General features: G+C 46.7%; 1 protein-coding gene across 1 annotated transcript in view; it reads right to left on the reverse strand.

Annotated features, from left to right (window-relative positions):
* The window catches only part of MTHFD1L (methylenetetrahydrofolate dehydrogenase (NADP+ dependent) 1 like), a 195,998-nt gene that overhangs the window by 93,591 nt on the left and 83,227 nt on the right, over positions 1 to 19,180 (reverse strand). The window contains exon 20 of the mRNA XM_002714991.6: positions 13,556 to 13,667. Coding sequence (XP_002715037.4) covers positions 13,556 to 13,667 — 112 coding nt within the window. The remainder of the gene's footprint in view (positions 1 to 13,555; positions 13,668 to 19,180) is intronic.

Consider the following 19,180-nt stretch of genomic DNA (forward strand, 5'->3'; position numbering starts at 1 on the left):
AGCCACTGGGGCCATCTGGGGAGTGAACTGGTGGATAGCTGACCTCTCTCCTCTCTCTCTCTTTCTCTATGCCTCTCTGTAACTCTGCCTTTCAAATAAAATAAATGAATCTTTTAAAAGAATTTTCCATCTATGCATTTTGTGAATTAGAAAAACTCATGTTTAACCTCTGGATCATTTTATGTTAACCACTATCCTCTGCATGAAAATATTGTGATGAGTTTTATTTTAACTGCACGGTTTATGATGGCAAGTAGAGCTGCATTCTGAGCACATTACTTAGAACATACGTAAATCACAAGGAGAGATGGGTTCCATGTCTCATTGACAATGAATCTGCATTTACCGCACATAAAGAAACAGTGTCAGGTTAGAGACTCCTAAAGTTCAAAGCTCCTTCCAAACTTTGTACTTTTTAAAGCTTAATTGTTCTTTTAACTTTCAAATTTAATTGCTGCTTCAACAAATCATGTGGCAAATATGCCTAGGTTCAAGATCAAAAGCATAGTGGTAATTCATTTACTCGTAGATGTGTCACCTACCACCTGAAATGTACTGACAGTTTTTCATTCAACAAACACTATGTAGTACCTGCCCTGTCCTGTGCACAGGGTCATGCGAGACAGCAGACACTCAGAGGTGCTGAGGTTCAGCAGTGACAGAAAAGGCCTTGGGGCCAAGGGCTCTGTTGTAAATTCCTGCTCCCCTTTACCCTCGTCGTCTGCTTCTGGGAAAATTCCTAACTCCTTCTGATGCTCAGTTTTCTCACCTATAAGATGGGCATAGCTCTGGTACCTTCCTCATCACGTTGTCAGAACACTCGGTTGAGTCAACACATGGCCAACACCAGGCAGGCTGCCCAGCATGGCAGCAGGCCCTCCAGAAACAAAAACTCTTGCTGCTCTCAGTAAAAACAATTACTCATGCCAACAACCGCACCACGTGCTTTACACGAGGGCTCAAACGGCTCTTGGGAAAATGGAATGATGAGACCAGTCTGTCTGGATGTAAAATCAATTTTGAAATCCATGCATGGTGGTTTTTCCTAAGATGCATTCTCCAGGAATCTTCTGCAGGGCCCCCATCAAAAACCACTTCCGCGCTCCTCACAGCTGCCTTGCGGGTTAGCTGCTATTATTTTCTGTAGTTTTACCGATGAGGCACATGGGGCTGGGGTAGCTCCATGTGCGGGTACCACCCCTGGATGCTTTCAGGTATTGGGAAGAGGCGTGGCACTTGGTGAGGGAGGCCAGGGATGCTAGACCTCTGGCAACACCCTTGACAGTCTCACGCAGACCTGCCCCACTCCCCACAGGGTTCCCCACCAGAGAGAAATTCTTCAGGTTGAAAAACTTGTTTATGATCCTATGAACCTAGAACCTCATTCAATGTCTTCTACATAAAAGCAGAAAATGCTCTCCCAACTACCAGTTTGAGTCTGCTTCTGAGGACGGCGGACACAGGAGAACAACAGGAGGATGCTCACTATTTCAGAAAGTGGCACCACCAAGACAAGGAACTGCTTGTGACGTCCCAGTGGCCAGCAGCACACTAACACTTCTGTGCTTCACACAGGTTTCATTTCAGGATCAAGAAGTGCCTGTCATACAAAAGGGCACCGAGCACATTAAGTCTGAGACCACACTCAGTCACGTCACCTGCCCAAAGAGCTGCCACGTAACACGGCCAGGATTTGAACCATGGCTATCCCCAGCACCCATGTGTGTGATGCTAATCTATCTGCCGCTCCTTGCCTCTGTGGAGTTCTTGGAGCTGGGAAGTGGCCCACCAGATATGTACTCAGCGCTCACTCAAGGCCAAGCACTGTTCTAGAATGCTGGGAAACAGCCAACGTGCCGGTGCACAAGTGGACTTCTACTCTAGTGGAGAGACAGATGGTAGTCAGGCAGAGGCAAGCGTGTCTGATGGAGTTCACCGCACAGAGGCCGAGGGCGATGAGGAAGGCCTCTGTGAGACGTCAGCAGAGACCTGAAAGAAGTGAGGCAGCACACTGTGCAGTGTTGAGGGAGCCCTGAGAAGCAAAAGCAGTGCATACGAAGACCTGACATGGGGGAGGAAGCCTGCTGGGACCAAGCCAGGGGCTACGAAGAACTGGTGAAAGGCTGGGCAGTGGCAGGTGCCAGGTAAAGAGTAGGCCTGGGTTTATTCTGAGAGATGGAAAATCCTAGATGGGTTTGAAACCAGATGGTGTGTGACCTGACTTCATTTTGAAAGGACTGCTGTTGTAGCTTTAGGGAAACAGATCTTGCAGTCCGGCAGGGGTGCCGTGCCGGTGGCTGTGAGAAAGTCAGGCAGAGAAGGTGGTGACCTGGCTAGGAGAGTGTGTCACAGGACAGGAGCCAAAGTTGGATCATGTAAATCTAAACTGAGCGCTCACAAAACTCAGCAGTGGACCGGGGGCAGTGTGGATAGAGAAGAAAAGGCAAGTGGTGAGCATTTGGCCCGGGGGCTGACAATACTTGGGATGGTGGCATCTCATACAGGAGTACCTGCGTTTGAATCTTGGCTCCATTTCTAGTTCCAGCCTCCTGCTAATGTGCACCTGCTAATGAGCAGGAGATGGCTCAAGTACCCAAGTTCCTGCCACCTAGGTGTGAGATTTGGATGGAGTTTGGGCTCCTGGCTTTGGTCTGGCCCAACTCCAGCTGGGTGGCAACTGGTAAGTGGAAGATCTCTCTCTCTCTGCCTTTCAAAAATAAATATATTAATGGACATCATAGGAGAAGTATGGTAGTATAAGGACAAAGTGTGAATCACCTTTTAGTGGAGTTATTATAGATGATTTGAATTTTCTTCTTCAGGCACAAATACTGTCTAGTTTTTCCATAATAGTTAACAAAGAAAAGTTATTTTTGAAATCGATTTATATTACACACCTGTAGGATGTTACAACCATATTTAGTTCTTTTCTAGGTAATATTCTTGCACAAGAGTACAAGGAGATAAGAACAAGAGAGTTCACGCATCACAGCCAATTGTGATGGAAGCAGTCTATCTACTGATAACTAAATGGATGATAAATTGCTAGATGCGACCATATGGATGAATATCAGAAACCTAATATTCAATGAAAAAGGTAATTTCAAATTATTTTTAACCTATTATTTCAAAAATGAGAAAAATAAGACTATAAACTTAAACTCACTGTTTCTGTTTTTCTGCATGATACATCTGGCATGGGGCCAGCATTCAGAGGCAGTGGGCTGAGCTGCCACTTGAGAGTCTAGCATCCCATATTAGCGTGCTGGTTTGAGACTCAGCTGCTCCGTTTTCAATCCAGCTCCCTGCTAATGTGCCTGGTAAAGCAGTGGATGATGGCCCAAGTACTTGGGCCTTGCCACCCACATGGGATATACAGATGGAGTTCTGGGTTCCTGGATCCAGCCTGGACAAGCCCCATTCATTGTGGTCATTTGGAAAATAAGCCAGTGGACGGCAGATGTCTTTGTCTGCCTCTTTCTCTCCCTTGTTGAACTATAAACTGTTTGAATAAACAGTTCAAAAAGTTTGTGGAGGGGCTGGTGTTGTGGTGTAGAGGGAAAAGCCACCACAGGTGATAATGACAACCTGCATAGGTGATGATTCAGTCCAAGCTGCTCCACTTCCCACTCAGCTCCCTGCTAGTGGCCTGGGAAGAGCAGCAGAGGAAGGCCCAGGTACTTGGGCCCCTGCCACCCAAGTGGGACAGCTGGATGAAGCTCCTGGCTTCTGTGTTACCCAGCCCTGGCCATTGCCACCACCTGGGGAGTGAGCCAATGGATGGAAGATCTCCCTTCTACTGTCTCTCTCTCTTTCTCTGTAACTCTGTTTTTCAAATAAACACATAAATCTTTTAAAAAAATAAGTTCATGAAAAAAATGAACCTGAAAGATAAATTTATTATGGGGTAAAAAAATTTTGAAATCCATTAACAGTTTTTTTTTTCTTATGATGCCTTTTCCATGAACTTTCTGAACCTCTCATACAAGTTAATTTAGTTTTAAAAAATTAAAGTCCTCGATTTGTGGCCTTAGAGGACATTATGATTTAAAAAAACAGGTTGTAAGGTAAACACATTTATAAAAAATTTGCCCATTTAAGTTCTATATTGTTGGCTAGCACGTCATTAAAGTAAACGAATTTAGGGGCTGGTGCTGTGTGCAGCAGGTTAAGCCACAATTTCAGTGTTAGCATCTCATATGAGCTGCTACTCCACTTCGGCTGCTCCACTTCTGATCCAGCTCTCTGCTAATGCACCTGGGAAAGCAGTGGAGGATGGTCCAAGTCCTTGGGCTCCTGCACCTATGTGGGAGACCCAGAGGAGGCTCCTGACTCTTGGCTTCAGCTTGGCCCAGCCCTGGCCACTGTAGACATTTCGGGAGTGGATTACCAGATGGGAGACCTCTCTCTGTCTCTCTACTCTCTGTAACCCTTTCAAATAAATAAATCTTTAAAACAAAACTAATTTAGAGTAATAGATGCTACATCATATGAGCCTACAAATTCTACAATGTTGGCTAAAAGTCACACTCTAAATGATTTAGCAACTCTATTTTACAGAAGGATTTGCCTCTGGTGTCTCTGCGCTTGGCAGTGACTCCTTCCCAAATAAGGGGTCAAATTCCTAACACTTTATTTTTTAATAATTTATTTTTATTTACTTGAAAGGCAGACACACACATACACACACACACACACACACACAGAGGGAGAGAGGGAGATCTTCTATCTGCCAGTCTACTCCCCAGATGTCTGGCGGGGCTGGGCCTGGCCAAAGCCGGAAGCCAAGAACTTAATCAACATCTCCCATGTGGAGACAGGGACTCAAGTACTTAAGCCATCACCTGCTGCCTCTCAGGGTGTGGCTTAGCAGGAAGGTGGAACTGGAAGTGGAGCTGGGACAGAAACCCAGGCACTTCGACACAGGATGTGAGTTGTGGGCCACATGAATGGCAGCCCAAGTGCTGTGCCAAATGCCTGCCTGGATTTCCACACAGTAATGAGAAAAAGATGAATAGCACATAGAAAACTGACAATTCAAAAATGCCCAGACTTTCGTGAATACATTTAATCTCAAGGGTATAATGAAATGTCATTTCTCTACCATCATACTAGCAAGAGCTAAAAAAACCTAACAAGTGTTAGGAAGACCTTGGAGAAGTCAGAAATCTCATCAACAATTTAAAATAAACTGATACAACTTGGTAAAATAATTTGGCTTTACCTATTATGCTGATGCTCAGCACATATTCTGAACAGATCACAAAAAACCCATTGCAAATCTCAGAGACACGGACAAGGATGCCCCCGCAGCATTACTGTAACACCAGAACCATGGAAGGCATCTAACCGCCCCCACAAAGCCTGCACATCAGCAGGTGCTGTGTCCACGCCTAGGGGGAACTTCACTGCAGGTCCAATGAGGCCTCTCTGATCACAGCGACAGAGATGCATGCAAAAATGTAATGCCGGACAAAATCTTAAGCTACATAGAGCAGACGGAGGCACACCTGAACCTTGTTCTGCAAGTTTTCCATCTTCAAATGTGTTTTTAAAAACCTCATGGGCTGGCTGGCGCCGCAGCTCACTAGGCTAATCCTCCGCCTTGCGACGCCAGCACACCGGGTTCTAGTCCCGGTCGGGGCGCCGGATTCTGTCCCGGTTGCCCCTCTTCCAGGCCAGCTCTCTGTCATGGCCCAGGAAGGCAGTAGAGGATGGCCCAAGTGCTTGGGCCCTGCACCCGCATGGGAGACCAGGAAGAAGCACCTGGCTCCTGGCTTCGGGTCAGTGCAGCGTGCCAGCCAAAGCGGCCATTTGAGGGGTGAACCAACGGAAAAAGGAGACCTGTTTCTCTGTCTCTCTCTCTGTCTTTAACTCTCTCTCTGTCTCTCTCTCTCTCACTGTCTAACTCTGCCTGTCCAAACAAAACAAAATAAAAACACAACACCTCATAAAGAGTGGTATTTTATTGCACGTGAAAACCACACAAAATTCAAATCAGGGTTCATAAATAAAGTCTACTGCGACACAGCCACTGCCATTCATAAACACTGAACTTACATCTTGTCTGTGGCCGCTTCCTAAACTGAGTACTTGTGACAGAGACACAAAGACTCACAAAACCTAAAATGCTCATTATCATACCGTTTACAGAAAACGTGCCCATCTCTGTTACAGCTCAATGCAGGCAATAACGCTGACAAAAACTTACAATCTTAACAAAATGCAAGAAAATAGTTGCACATCTGTGGTCCCCTATTATGTGCTGAGGTAGCAGGAGGGACCCCAGCGAACTCAGGATGCCTTAAACTCTGAGGGCAATCCAGTAGATGCTGCAAGTGCTGCCCATCTGAGGGCCTGCAACGTCTGTGCCCCCCCCTCCCCCCGGTCCTCTCAGTGACACCCTGTTCTTGTAATGCTGCCTTCGTGGCAGGTGCTGCAGTAAAAACCAAGAACTCTGATAACAGCCTGGGCCAGGGGGTGAGGCTGCAGGCACAGCCTGGCTCCTAGGTCCCATGAGGCAATCCCTGCCCAACAGGGACACAAGTCTCGCTAATGAGGGACAGTGGTTATTTAAGCATGAGCTAATACTGCTTTTTCTTTTCCATGTCTATGTAATAGATTTTCAGCCAGGTACTAAGCTGTTACGACATACCTACTTAATAAATGCAGGCATTGGGGTACTTGAACAGCTACTGAGGGCGTCATGAAGGGAGAAGGTATGGGAACCTCTGATGGAGAGTCACTGGGACACCCATGTATGGGGCAAATAAATGTACACCCAGGAATGAGAGCCCCTCACATCTGGGGAGCGTTTCCCTCTGGAGAAGAAGAGAAAGGAATGAACAGGCCGCGTGTCCTAGTCCATGCATGGTGATACTGGGCAACTTACACAAGAATGAGGTGTACTTGGGCTCCCACTTGTGGAAGCCCAGTAGCTCGGCGCCAGCACCGACTCACCGTGCGGTGAGGGACTGCTGGTGGAGTGGGGAAAAGCAAGCAGGTGCAGAAGAAGTGAACTAGCGGCAACCTTGCTTTGCTGCAATCTGCTCGCGCGGGAACCAATCCAGGCCTCGGAGTTGGCATCAGCGCACCACGACGAGGGGTTTCCTGTTAGCATACGACATTCAGCCACGGCAGCTAACAACCCACCTCTTCTCAGCCTTGAGTTAATTACGAATATGATTACCAAGGGAAGAAATTTAGATGTAGCTTAACAAAGTGGGGCCTAGCCTGGGGTGAGTGTTTAACATAAACAGGGTGCCATCTGGGAGCTCAGAGGCTGAAGATCACCTGAACCCCATTTATTTTGAAGGAATATTTAATTTGGTCTAGTGTTGTTCTACCAAAATGCAGGACTACTTAAAAGTTCATAGCAAAGAAAACCAAAACTGAGAAGGAGCCACGAGCTAGATGCAGCCACCAGCAGTGTCCTCTGAAGTCCAAGTAGAGAGATCCAGCTCGGCCACCACAGGATGGGACGGGGAGACGATGGCACACAATGGAACTCGGCTACTCTTCAGGAGGAAGAACTTCTACAGCAGCAGGGAGAAAATGGAGGAAAAGGCAGCAGAGGAGGGCCACCACCACTGGGACAATGACAGCACACTGGCAGGATGGAATTCTACTGCTGCAGACGATCACCGGAAACCCGCTATATTCTTTTTTTTTTTTTTTTTTTTTTTTTGACAGGCAGAGTGCACAGTGAGAGAGAGAGACAGAGAGAAAGGTCTTCCTTTTGCCGTTGGTTCACCCTCCAATGGCTGCCGTGGCCAGTGCGCTGCGGCCGGCGCACCACGCTGATCCGATGGCAGGAACCAGGTGCTTCTCCTGGTCTCCCACAGGGTGCAGGGCCCAAGGACTTGGGCCATCCTCCACTGCACTCCCTGGCCACAGCAGAGAGCTGGCCTGGAAGAGGGGCAACCGGGACAGGATCTGGTCTCCCGACCGGGAGTAGAACCCGGTGTGCCGGCGCCACAAGGCAGAGGATTAGCCTAGTGAGCCGCGGCGCCAGCCCCCGCTATATTCTAACGGAAGGGGCTGGGAACCAGGTAAAGCGAGGTGAGAGAACTCACTGAAGGCAGGACTGACAGATCGGCTGCAGGCTTTGGGGGAGAGAGGTCAGCCATAGTCTGTCTGGGCGGTCACGGACAGGTGTTGGTGTCTCGCTGCATCACCTGGAAGGCAGCGATAACTGTGCCCATGGAGCTGTTTCCAGGCTTGAGTGAGATCATAGAGGACAGGACTGGCACCCAGGAATGACTCGGGAAAGGGGCCATTTCTAGGAGAAATACAAACAAAGCTCAAGCTTCGTTTCCCCTTCCTGCACAGTTTGTCTTGGAACCGCGATATCTGTCCAAACCCCAATCCTGGCACATCCAAGGCCAAAGCTCGCATGTGCTTCAGCTGGGTAGAGTCTCATACTTACACACATGCACCCAGGAAGCACCTGAGAAAGAGCCCTGTCTGAGTAACTGTTTACAGAAGCGCGAGGAGGCTCTGCGATGGGTTAGGAGTGAGCTGCTGGACAAGCACTGTGGGTGAGGGTGACGGGCATCAAATGCAGACAGAGCACAGAAAGCCAGCAACACACAGCCCATGGGGTGCCAAGAGGCTGTGTTATGTACACCACTGTGCTTCCCGGTTGCCTCTGAGAACCTGATGAGAATGGAAAGCTGTTCACCAGTAAAAAAGCTGCCAGGTCAATATCCACAAATCTAAGTCTGCACAAAAGTCTAAGACGGGTCTGTAAACCCCTCCTGTCTCTCCCTGGACCCCTGGTGTGGGTAACCCTCGGTTAGGTCCCATGGCTATAGTACAAAAGTACACAGTATGCTTCGTCTCTTCTCCTTCTCTAACTCTGCCTTTCTTTTCTTTCTTTCTTTTTTTTTTTTTAATTTATTTGACATGTAGAGTTACAGACAGTGATAGAGAGAGACAAAGGTCTTCCTTCCACTGGTTCACCCCCCAAATGGCCGCTGCGGCCAGCGCTGTGCAGATCCGAAGCCAGGAGCCAGGTGCTTCCTCCTGGTCTCCCATGAGGGTGCAGGGCCCAAGCACTTGGGCCATCCTCCACTGCACTCATGGGCCACAGCAGAGAGCTGGACTGGAAGAGGAGCAACCGGGACTAGAACCCAGAGCCCATATGGCATGCCAGCGCCGCAAGGTGGAGGATTAGCCACGTGAGCCACGCGCCGGGCCCTAACTCTGCCTTTCAAATAAATAAGAAAATAAATCTTAAAAATATAAGTACACAGTATTCATCTACAAGGGCAGACTTTTCTCAAAACAGAATCGAAGCCAATTGAGAGAGCAGCACTGGCATCCAATCTGGGCACCAGTTCAAGTCCTGGTTGCTGCACTTCCGATCCAGCTCTCTACTACTGGCCTGGGAAAGCAGTGGAGGATGGACCAAGTGCTTGGGCCCCTGCACCCATGTGGGAGATCCGGAAGAAGTTCCTGGCTCCTGGCTTTGACCTGGCCCAGCTCTCGCTGTTGCAGCCATTTGGGAATGAACCAGCAGATGGAAGATCTTTCCCTCATTCTCTCACTCTCCCTCCATAACTCTGCCTTTCAAATAAATAAAATAAATCTTTTAAAAGAAGAGCAGAAAACAAAAATCCAGGAGTCATTTGTAAGTCTGCGATTCTTATAGTTTAAACTTGAGATAATAATAAAAAAAAAACAAGCCAATAGGAACTCAATGTCATTTTTTCTTTTCTTCATCTCTCTTTTTTTTTCTTATACACATGATTAGCACTTGATGCCAAAAAAAATGTCTGTCTTTACAGCAGTACATGAAGGCTGAGTGGACTCTCATGAGGAATGTTGACTCAGGAGAGAAAACCGTTATCACATCACCAAGCACTTGGCCAAAAATTCTCCTGAAGTGCTTCACTGTGGGCTGACAAATCCATGCAAATCATTAACATGAACTTCACTCTGTTTTTAAATCTAAATGGACTATTGATTCCATTATCTTGGAATAATTATTGCAAGTAGACAAAATAATTCCTTTCTTGTATGTGTTGGGATAGAGCAAAAAGTTGGGCTAAACGTTCCTGAGTACAAGCAGTAGTATGGAGAAAGTACTCAGAGATGATCAATCGCTCCTGGTGGACCCATCTAATACCCAGCCTCCCTAGTGTGCCGAACTCGCCGCTGAGCTTCTGTCTGCTGGCACGACTCTCACGCATCGCCAGCCGCAGGAGCGTGAGAAACGTGCAGTGCTCATGGTTGACTCCCTGCGCCCAGCACACAGGACCTCACACAGAGCGGGAGCTCCTCAGGTGTGCACAGAAGCATTTCAAGGAACTAAAACAACATATTCCCAGTCACTCCTTTTCTAGGGCGCACACAGAAGTCAAACTGCTACATTATTTGCTCATCTTCAGTTTTCCTAAGAAATTCTGTCTTTTCTAATCCTTTGTCCATTTTTCTTCTGGATTATCCATCCTCTCCCTATCAACCTCGTCTGCAGAGTTGAAGCATTCGTGCTGTTCATCATTCGTCTGTTACCTTGGCAAACATTTCCTCCCAACCTGTCCCTTGTCTGACCTCATACCTTCTGTTTACGCTGACTGCTGTTAACTTCTGTGGAGGGACACTCGAACAGGACTCTTTTGGGCTCTCTTTGGCTTCAGGCCCACTGCTCACAGGCCAGTGGGTGATGCCTGTTGACCTGGCAGGACTGCCAAAGAGAGGGTTTGAGCGAAACAGATTTTGTATCCCATAGAGCAACCATCGGCTGAAGGTTCCCCCCAGAGGGCTGAGCAGGTCAGAACCAGGAAAGGGGTTCCAAACTCCACCCCCGCCACCGCTGCACCCCCTTCCTGGAGCTGGGGAACAGAGCTTCAGAAGGCCAACGGGAAAGGCTCATGTCCCCACGATGGTGCCCCGGTCCCACAGTTCATGCCACGGGCACTGCTGCCCACGTGATAACGGAGCTGTGGCACTGCAATGCTGCTTTTGGCCCTACCACACAGAGTCCTGTGGTCTGTGCACTTGTCTCACACATGTATACATACCAGAGCATGCTCTTCATACACTAGAAGTAACAGGTGTTGGTGTATCTGTCTTCACAGGAAAAACATTCACAACTGCCAAAAGATGGGAGCCACTTGACTGTCCATCAGTGGATGAATGGATACACTGTGAGGTATCTACCTATATGTTGGATCACTACTCAGCCTTAAACCAAGAAATTCTGGACACAATGTTTCATGAAATAAGCCAATTGCAGGACGACAAACACAGTATGATTCCACTTAGATAGGATGCCAAGTAGAGCCAAATTTGAGCCAGAAGCAGAATAGTTACCAAGATCCAGAGGAGGGGAGGTGAGGAATGCTTACTGGGCAGAGAAATTCAGTTTTTCCAAGGTGAAGTGAATTCTGGAGACTGGATGCACAAGCATGTGAATATAATTCACTACTGAAATGTATCCTTAAAAGTTAAGATGGTCAATTTCATGTTACATCTATTTTATGATTAAAATAAGATCATTATTCAGAAAAGATAACTAAATAAAAAAGGAAATTTGATGGTTATTGGTCATGCATCAGTAATGCGGGAACACAATAATGAGGCATGACCAAATGTTACTGGGTCTCCATGCCTATCAGGTATCGTGCCAGCGCTTCATATGCGTGAACCCATTTAGTCCTCATTTCAGACCCATGAGACACGATCTGTTTTACAGACAAGGAAACTGAGGCACAGAAGGGTTGGGCTAAGGTCAGAGTACATGAAAAGAGGTGAGCCAGATGCTACCCTGGAACTTGCCTTCTAAGCCAGCTGGCAATGCACAGAGTTCACTGGCAGGGAGAGCACCCTCCCAGCCTCTCAGATCAGAAGGGATCAGAGCCATAATTAGCATAATCGCTGACATTTGCATAGTTCTCCATGTTTAGCAAAGCACTTTCTCACTGGATACTATTCATTAAAACACATTAATACTTATTCTTCTTTTATTGAAAGAGCCCTAGAGAAGTAAAGGAACCGGCCTCGGGTCACACCACCAGACAAGGCTCGGATCCCCCGGCTTCCAGCTGTGGCTCACTGCTGCCCATCCACAGCATGATGGGCACATGAGCTCCCCAGCGCATCCAACTCCTCATTATTCAGATAAGAATTGCTACAAAGGACACACAGAGAGGTCAACGCTTCATCCAAGGGTCATATAGAGTGCTAGTGTGCTCTGTGTATGTACTCATGCCTTTAAAGCTATTTTGCCATGGCGAAGCATATTCTATAAATACGTGTTTGATAAAGGAAGGAATGATACAGAGGCACAGAGCTCTGTCAGCACAAAACAGAGTGGTTTTTTTCCCGGCAGCCCTTTTATTCCCAGCGTTGATGCATTAGAAGCATCACTTCACTTATGCACCCGCCTCTTCTGTGGCTGCCTTTGCCCTGTCTCCTTGTCCATTAGCTCTGCTATTACGCATGATCAATCAAGCGAATCCATTTAGACAGCATGTCTGCCTCCTCCGGTAGTGGAGCTGGTGTGGAGGCAGCCAAGCTCAGGACTGCTGTACAAGTCAGACACCTGAGGAACAGAACTACATAAATCCTCACTTGATCTTGACTTTGTATATAAAGAATTTGGTCTCAGTAACCTTCAATGAACTTTGTGATGTGCAAGCACAAAAGTACAGCCTTAGAGTCTTCTGTCTGCAGAATCTTTTCTGGTCGAATAACTCACTTCTGAGTTCAATACAAGGCTGATGATAAGTGTGAAAAGGATGACTGTTATATTTCATTACAGGCATGCGCGTGGCTAGTGGGAATTATTTCTAGGCGTGTTCAGTTTGTGGATGTGATCCCACGCATGTCACATGAAGGTACCTTCTAGGAGTCCTGGTTTGCTTTTGTCTCTTGTTTCCTCCCAGCCTAACTGAGCAGAGTCTGCAGCAGGACTCCGGACAGAACGTGCAACCAAAGCCAACGTGGTGCAGGCACTACCGAGAACCTGACAGCAGCAAAAAGGGTGAAGTCCTACCCGTGAAAACTTCCAGGTCAAAAACAAAAACAAAAAAACAAACAGTAGGATTCCAGGAAAAGAAAACGGACTCTGAGTTCTGAGTACCAGTATCGGTGCTACTAATGACACTGGCTACTATTTAATGAGCACTAGACAGTCCGCTCCCTGAGGGCCAGGCCCGGTCTGTTTTGCGTACCCCCGGATCCCCGGCTCTGAGCAGCTTGCCTTGTAAATGGTATGCTCAGTGAACACTTGCTGAACGACTGAACAATTGTGTTAAATTTTCACGATAACCCTATTGTTAGCACTATTTGAAAGAAGAGAAAATTGAGGTTTGGTGGTAATTAAAATGCATTGGGGTCTCCCACTCACAGCAGATGTCAAACCTTGTATTCAAACCCATTTGTACTTGACAGGATCACCTAGAGTTCAACCACAAAATAATTTCATTAGCATTGACCAGGTCTAAAAGAATGTATTTCACGCCAGTGTGAGAATGCGCTATTCCAGTCATCATTTGTTAATTTTCTACACGACTCTACCATGACTAAATGAAATTAAATGACTTACCGACAAATCCTTCTTCCCCAACCAGTTTCAGGGCAATTTTATCAGCCAACACCGAAGAGTTGCCATGAGCGATGTTGGCAAAGGGGCCGGCATGCACAAATACAGGTGTCCCCTATAGAAACAGAACACATGAATTCTCAGCAGACAAGTCGAAGGCTGGAAACCAAGCTCAACCTGGGGCACACAAGATGGGACAGACTGGAGAGTGTTCCAGAGACTCAGGCGAGTCAATGTGCTTTTACCTACACTGCACATTTACTACACAAAATCTCTCACAGAGAGTTAAAACATTTCGATGCACTTTATTATCCTATGCATCCTATGCTAGTATTTTACGTTTAATGCTGAACCATGGAGACAAAGCTTAAGAATACAACTCATATCTGACTATAATGTTAACAAGCTACTGTGTGTGTGTGTGTGTGTGTGTCTGTGTGCTGCCTCAGTGACCATGAAATCCATGATGCACCTTACGTTATAGTGCTCTACACTGCAATTTTTAACAGAAAGGAATTGGAAGCTGCTGGTCTAAGAGGTTTATTTATTTATTTTTTTCAATTAGGAAATTAATCAGTTCAAGAAAAACCTAGAGTAAGCATAAAAATCAATTCAAATCAATGAACTATGAAAGTCAGGGCAGGTCAAACACACAGTGATTCAGTTGAATACAGGCTGTTTGCATCTTAATTATAACACAGCTATTCTGACACCTGAAAGTGTAGTTTAGGTCTTTCTCCTTGCTTAACTGTCTCATGTATTAGAAATCTGATAACTACTAAGATAATGGAAGCAAAGAAAAAATTTAGTTATAATAAAATGGTACAGTGAGCCTTATTAATAAAAAGGATGACAGGGCAATAGAGGAATCATCAAAAGCTTTACATTTGAATTCTTTAAACAAAATCTGTTTACATACTCATTTTTATTGAAATTTCTATACCTTGTCCTTGGCCTTATGGATGAGCATAGAGCAGAGCCCTATCTAAAATGCTTATCCACATGCATCGATGTGTTTAGGTTTCATTAAGAGTCGAGCCAAGGCCACTGAGGTCTGTGCATACCAAGGCTGGGCTCCACCTGTGAAAATACCGCGTGCCCTTTCGCTGACATGGGGTGGGGCGCAGAGGCAGGGAGCCACGCGGGGGGCCCGGGGGCTGGGAGCCACGGAAAATTCCCACGAACCCTGACAGGCTATTAGTGGAACACATTTCAAAAATGAGAAGGCTCAACAAAAGCAGGAAATGGAAGAAAAGTCCTCTCTGAGGATGAAAAAGACAGAGTTTCTCAAAGCCACTATGTGTTTTCTGTCACCTTTTTCTTCTGTGAGTCCTCTGGAGGAGAGAATAGTACAAGGGCCTGAGAAGTGCACAAATGTGTGTGGACAAAAAGCTAGGAGTATCAAACACAGATACGCAGGCCTGCAGCCTGTCCCCTGGCCACCTGGCTGAGAAACGCAGGGTAAAAACAGCTCATTGTTCCTGGACAACCTCTAGAAGTTGCTACTAGGTCCACAGCAACATTTTAATTAAAAAAGACAAGGACTTGGGCAGGGGTTGGGGCAGTAGTTGAGCCACTGCTTGGGATGCCCACATCCCATGGAAGAGAGCCTGGCTGGAGTCCTGGCTTCCCCACTTCCCATGCAGCTTTCTGCTAATATGCACCCTGGGAAGCACCAGGCGATGGCTCAAGTGCCTGAGCCCTTGCCACCCAGGTGAGAGACCAGGACGGAATTCCTGCCTTGGCTTCAGCCCGACCCAAGCCTGGTGACTGCAGCAATATAGGGAGTGAACCAACAGACGGAAGACTTCTCTCCCTCGCCACCTTTCTTTTTGTAACTCTGCCTTTCAAGTAAGATGAAAATAAATAAATTTTAAAAAAAAGAAAGGTATTTGCAAAATCTTTCTTATTTTTTAGGCTAGATACTAATCTATTAATAAAAGCATTTTTCAATTAAAAATTTGGTTTTAGTCGATAAATAAAACTTGATGGGGTACAATGTGATATTCTGATACATAGTGGAATGAATATATCAAGCTAAATTACATACACACCACCTTATACAGTTAGCATTTTTTTTTTTTTTTTAAAAAAGAACACACAAAACCTACTCTTTAAGCAGTTCGTAAATATCGGGACTACTTAACGGTCTCCTTGCTGTGCATAGATCTTGAAAACTCACCCCTCCTGTCTGGAACATCTCTCCGTTCCCATTCCACCATTCTACGCTCTGTTTTGCAACAGCATTTTGTAGATTTGCATAAATGCAGTTTTAGCTGGCAATCACAAAGCCAGACAATAGAGGGCAAAAAAAGGTCACCTTCTCCTTCACCCAGGAAGCCTAAGGCCCAGAGATGCTAAGGGAATCGTTTAAAACTCCTGATACTGAGTTTGTAAACACAGGGACAGATATACCCTCGGTGATGGAAACAGCTACAAGACAGAATACTCTGAAGTAAATACATTCTCTAAGAAATTGTACAATTAATTCAAATGCATAAGAATAAGAGTCTTGTCCAGGACGTTTTGCCTTGCTGGAAATACTCTTTACCTGCTATGTCCAGTGCAACAGCCACCAGCCACAGGAGGTTGCAGAGCACTTAAAATGTGGCTAGTACATTTTTTTTAAAGAAAGAAAGAAATACATTCAAATGTGGTTAAAATGATTAAAGAAATCAATTTTCTCCTTTCTTCACATCTACTTGGATTGAAGTAACGACATCTGGCCAGTGGCCACCACCTCTGACACTCCACCACGAGGGAGATTCTGTCAACCCCGCATATTGCTATTCCCTGGAAAATGTACAGACCTCTCCATTGCTTTGTTGTTTTAAGTCTTCTCAGCCTGGCTACACACCAGAGTCACCTGGGACAACCAGGTCTCACCCCAGCATTCTGATTCACTGGGGGGGGGGGGGGGAGGAGAGGGGGGCAGGCATCAGTCATTGTTCCAAAATCTTCCCAGGAGCTCCCTGTGTGCAGCCAGGATAGAGAACTACTGGTTTCTTGGCAAATTCTGAGATGTAGCTTTTGATTAAACCTAACTGCTGATGGGACGAACAATGAAGTATTTTTAAAAAATGAGCACTGAGCACAATCTGCAAGCTAATCAGTGATTTTCTAGGTTGTCCACTGGTACGGCTTCCTGGTGTTGTTGGACTGGCTAAATTAATCTGAGTGACTGCGCAGGATCAAGACAGCACAATCCATGCATGCTGAATGCTGTGGTTCATTTTTGAAGCAAGACTCATTATCTGTTAACTTAAATCTCAAAACAACCAAAGACTTAAATGAAAACTAGATACAAAAATAAGTACATTGGTACTGTTGATATGTGGGAAAACATTCTCAGATATTTCACAGATGTCTGAAACTACGGATAGTGCCAAAACCAAGAGAGACTGTTTTATATCTACTCAATATACCCATGCAAAAGACAAAGTTTAATTCAGAAATGAAGCACAGTAAGAAATTAACAACAATAGAACAATTATAATAATAACAGTGTTGTTCTGCAGCGGGTGAAGCCACACTTGCAATCCTGACATCCCAAGTCAGAGCACCGGTTCAAGTTTAACTGCTCCACTTCTGATCCAGCTTCCTGCTAAAGCGCCAGGAAGGCAGTGGAAGATGTTCGAGTTGCTTGTGTCCCTGTTATCCATGTGGGAGACCAGGATGGCTGTTTTGGCCATTTGGGGAGTGAAACAGCAGATGCATGATCTATCTTCATTGCCTTCTCTGTCTCTGCCTCTCTTTCAAATAACGAAGTAAATCTTATGAATTGCTTCTTTCTGGAATTATCTACTTAACATGTTTGGACTATGGTTGACTGGGGGAACAGAAACCATGGAAAGTCAAACCATGGATGGGGTATGGGAACTCCTGTAGCAGGGGATCCAGCCGTGGGCACCCCAGCCAGTCATTCATTTCTCCAGTGGAAACCACATTTGCAGAGTGGGAAATACCCTAGAGGTGCAAGTCATTAAAAAAAAAAAAGATTCACTTATTTACTAGAAAGGCATAGTTACACAGAAAGAACGAGAGACAGAGACAGATCTTCCATCTGGCTGGTTCACTCCCTGAGTGGGCACAACGGCTGAGGCTGGGCCACACGGAAGCCAGGAGCCTGGAAATCCACCCAGGTCTCCAACACGGGTGGCATGGGCCATTTTCCACTGCTTTCCCAGGTGCATGAGCAAGGAGCTGGATCAGAAACGGGAACAGTCAAGACTTAAACTGGTGCTCATATGAGCTGCCGGTGTTACAGGTGGTGGCTCACACACTGTGCCACAATGCCAACCCCAAGTCATTTTTAATATGAAAAATTTGATTGCTTAAAACAACATTCCTTCATAATAAGTATTTAGTTTTGAAGGAGAAGTATTATGAGGAAGTGGTATCATGTCTCTTCCTATGTTTTTTTCTTTTCTATTCAGATATTTACTGAACAAGTGTGCAGTTTCAAGAGCAACGCAATAAAAATAATAAGCATCCATCCAATTGTTCAACAAGTATTTACTTAGCTCATCACAGGTGCTTCTAGGAGATGGAGATATGAAGGGGACCAAGATAGAAAGATCCTGTTGTGAGCCTGGTGGGAGGAGGCGGACCTCTCACAACATCCTGTGCTAAAGAGAGAGGAACAAAGCACAGGTACAGCGTGTCTGAGGCTGTACTGGACCCAGAGGCCCGCTGGGCGTGAGACCTGGGCAGACTTGAAGGAGCCAGGCACCTGGAGATCAGAGAGAGCTGCCCTGGTGTGCAAAGGAGCAAGGGATGAGGATGAGGATGAGGGTAGGGGCGTCACCAGATCCTAGGACTTCCAGACGAGAGCGGGGCTGAGCGTGAGCTGCCAAAGGACACTCAGCAGGAGGAAAAGTGGCTTGCTTAGGTTTTCCAGCTCCCTGGCTGCCGAGTAGAAAAAGGACTTTGGAAGGGAAGGGTGGGAACAGAGGGTGAGTGGGAGGCTGCTGTGGGGGTGCAGGTTGGGGCTGGAGCAGGGAGGAAGCAGAGGAGAGCCATGAGAGAAGTGGACAGAGCAGAGGGGATAACGGAGGAAGACTGTGGGGATGGGGTGGGGAGAGGGGAGGAGACGCCTCCAGGATTCCCAGGTGTTTGGTCTGCAACCGGCCAGGCCTGGGAAAGGAGCACCTGAGGAAGAGGAAGCAGGGAGCAGGTAGGAATCACAGGCATTTCCATACCTAGGCCCACAAGTCTGCAATCCCAGGATCAGGAGCTCAAGAAGCAGTGTGGAGTCGGCACGTGGTGGATCCCAGGGGACAGCATGGCCACAGAGGGGCGGGACCGGCCCTCCAACAATTCACAGGTGAGTTGAGGAGCAGGCAAAGGTGTCCAAGATGCCAAGGAGAGAGCCTGGGCGGGCAATGGGTCCCAGAAGCCAGAGCGGCAAGCGTTCCTCTAGGAGACATGGTTGGCTGTCGTCACCCCTGCTGAGGGTCATGTCAGACAGCGACAGAAATGCTGGCCTGGCCACACAGTGTAGCAGGCGACCCTGCTAACAGCTATCGGGTTAGGTGGACCTGAAGGCCAGTTAAAGTGGAGACGCCAGTTGCAGACTGAGTGTCTTACTGGGAAGGGGGACAGTGGGTTGGAGGAGTAGCTGGGTGG

The sequence above is a fragment of the Oryctolagus cuniculus genome, chromosome 5 (genome assembly GCF_051225735.1).
Source record: "Oryctolagus cuniculus isolate XC-2025 breed Fujian yellow rabbit chromosome 5, ASM5122573v1, whole genome shotgun sequence".
Classification (NCBI taxonomy): Eukaryota; Metazoa; Chordata; class Mammalia; order Lagomorpha; family Leporidae; genus Oryctolagus; species Oryctolagus cuniculus.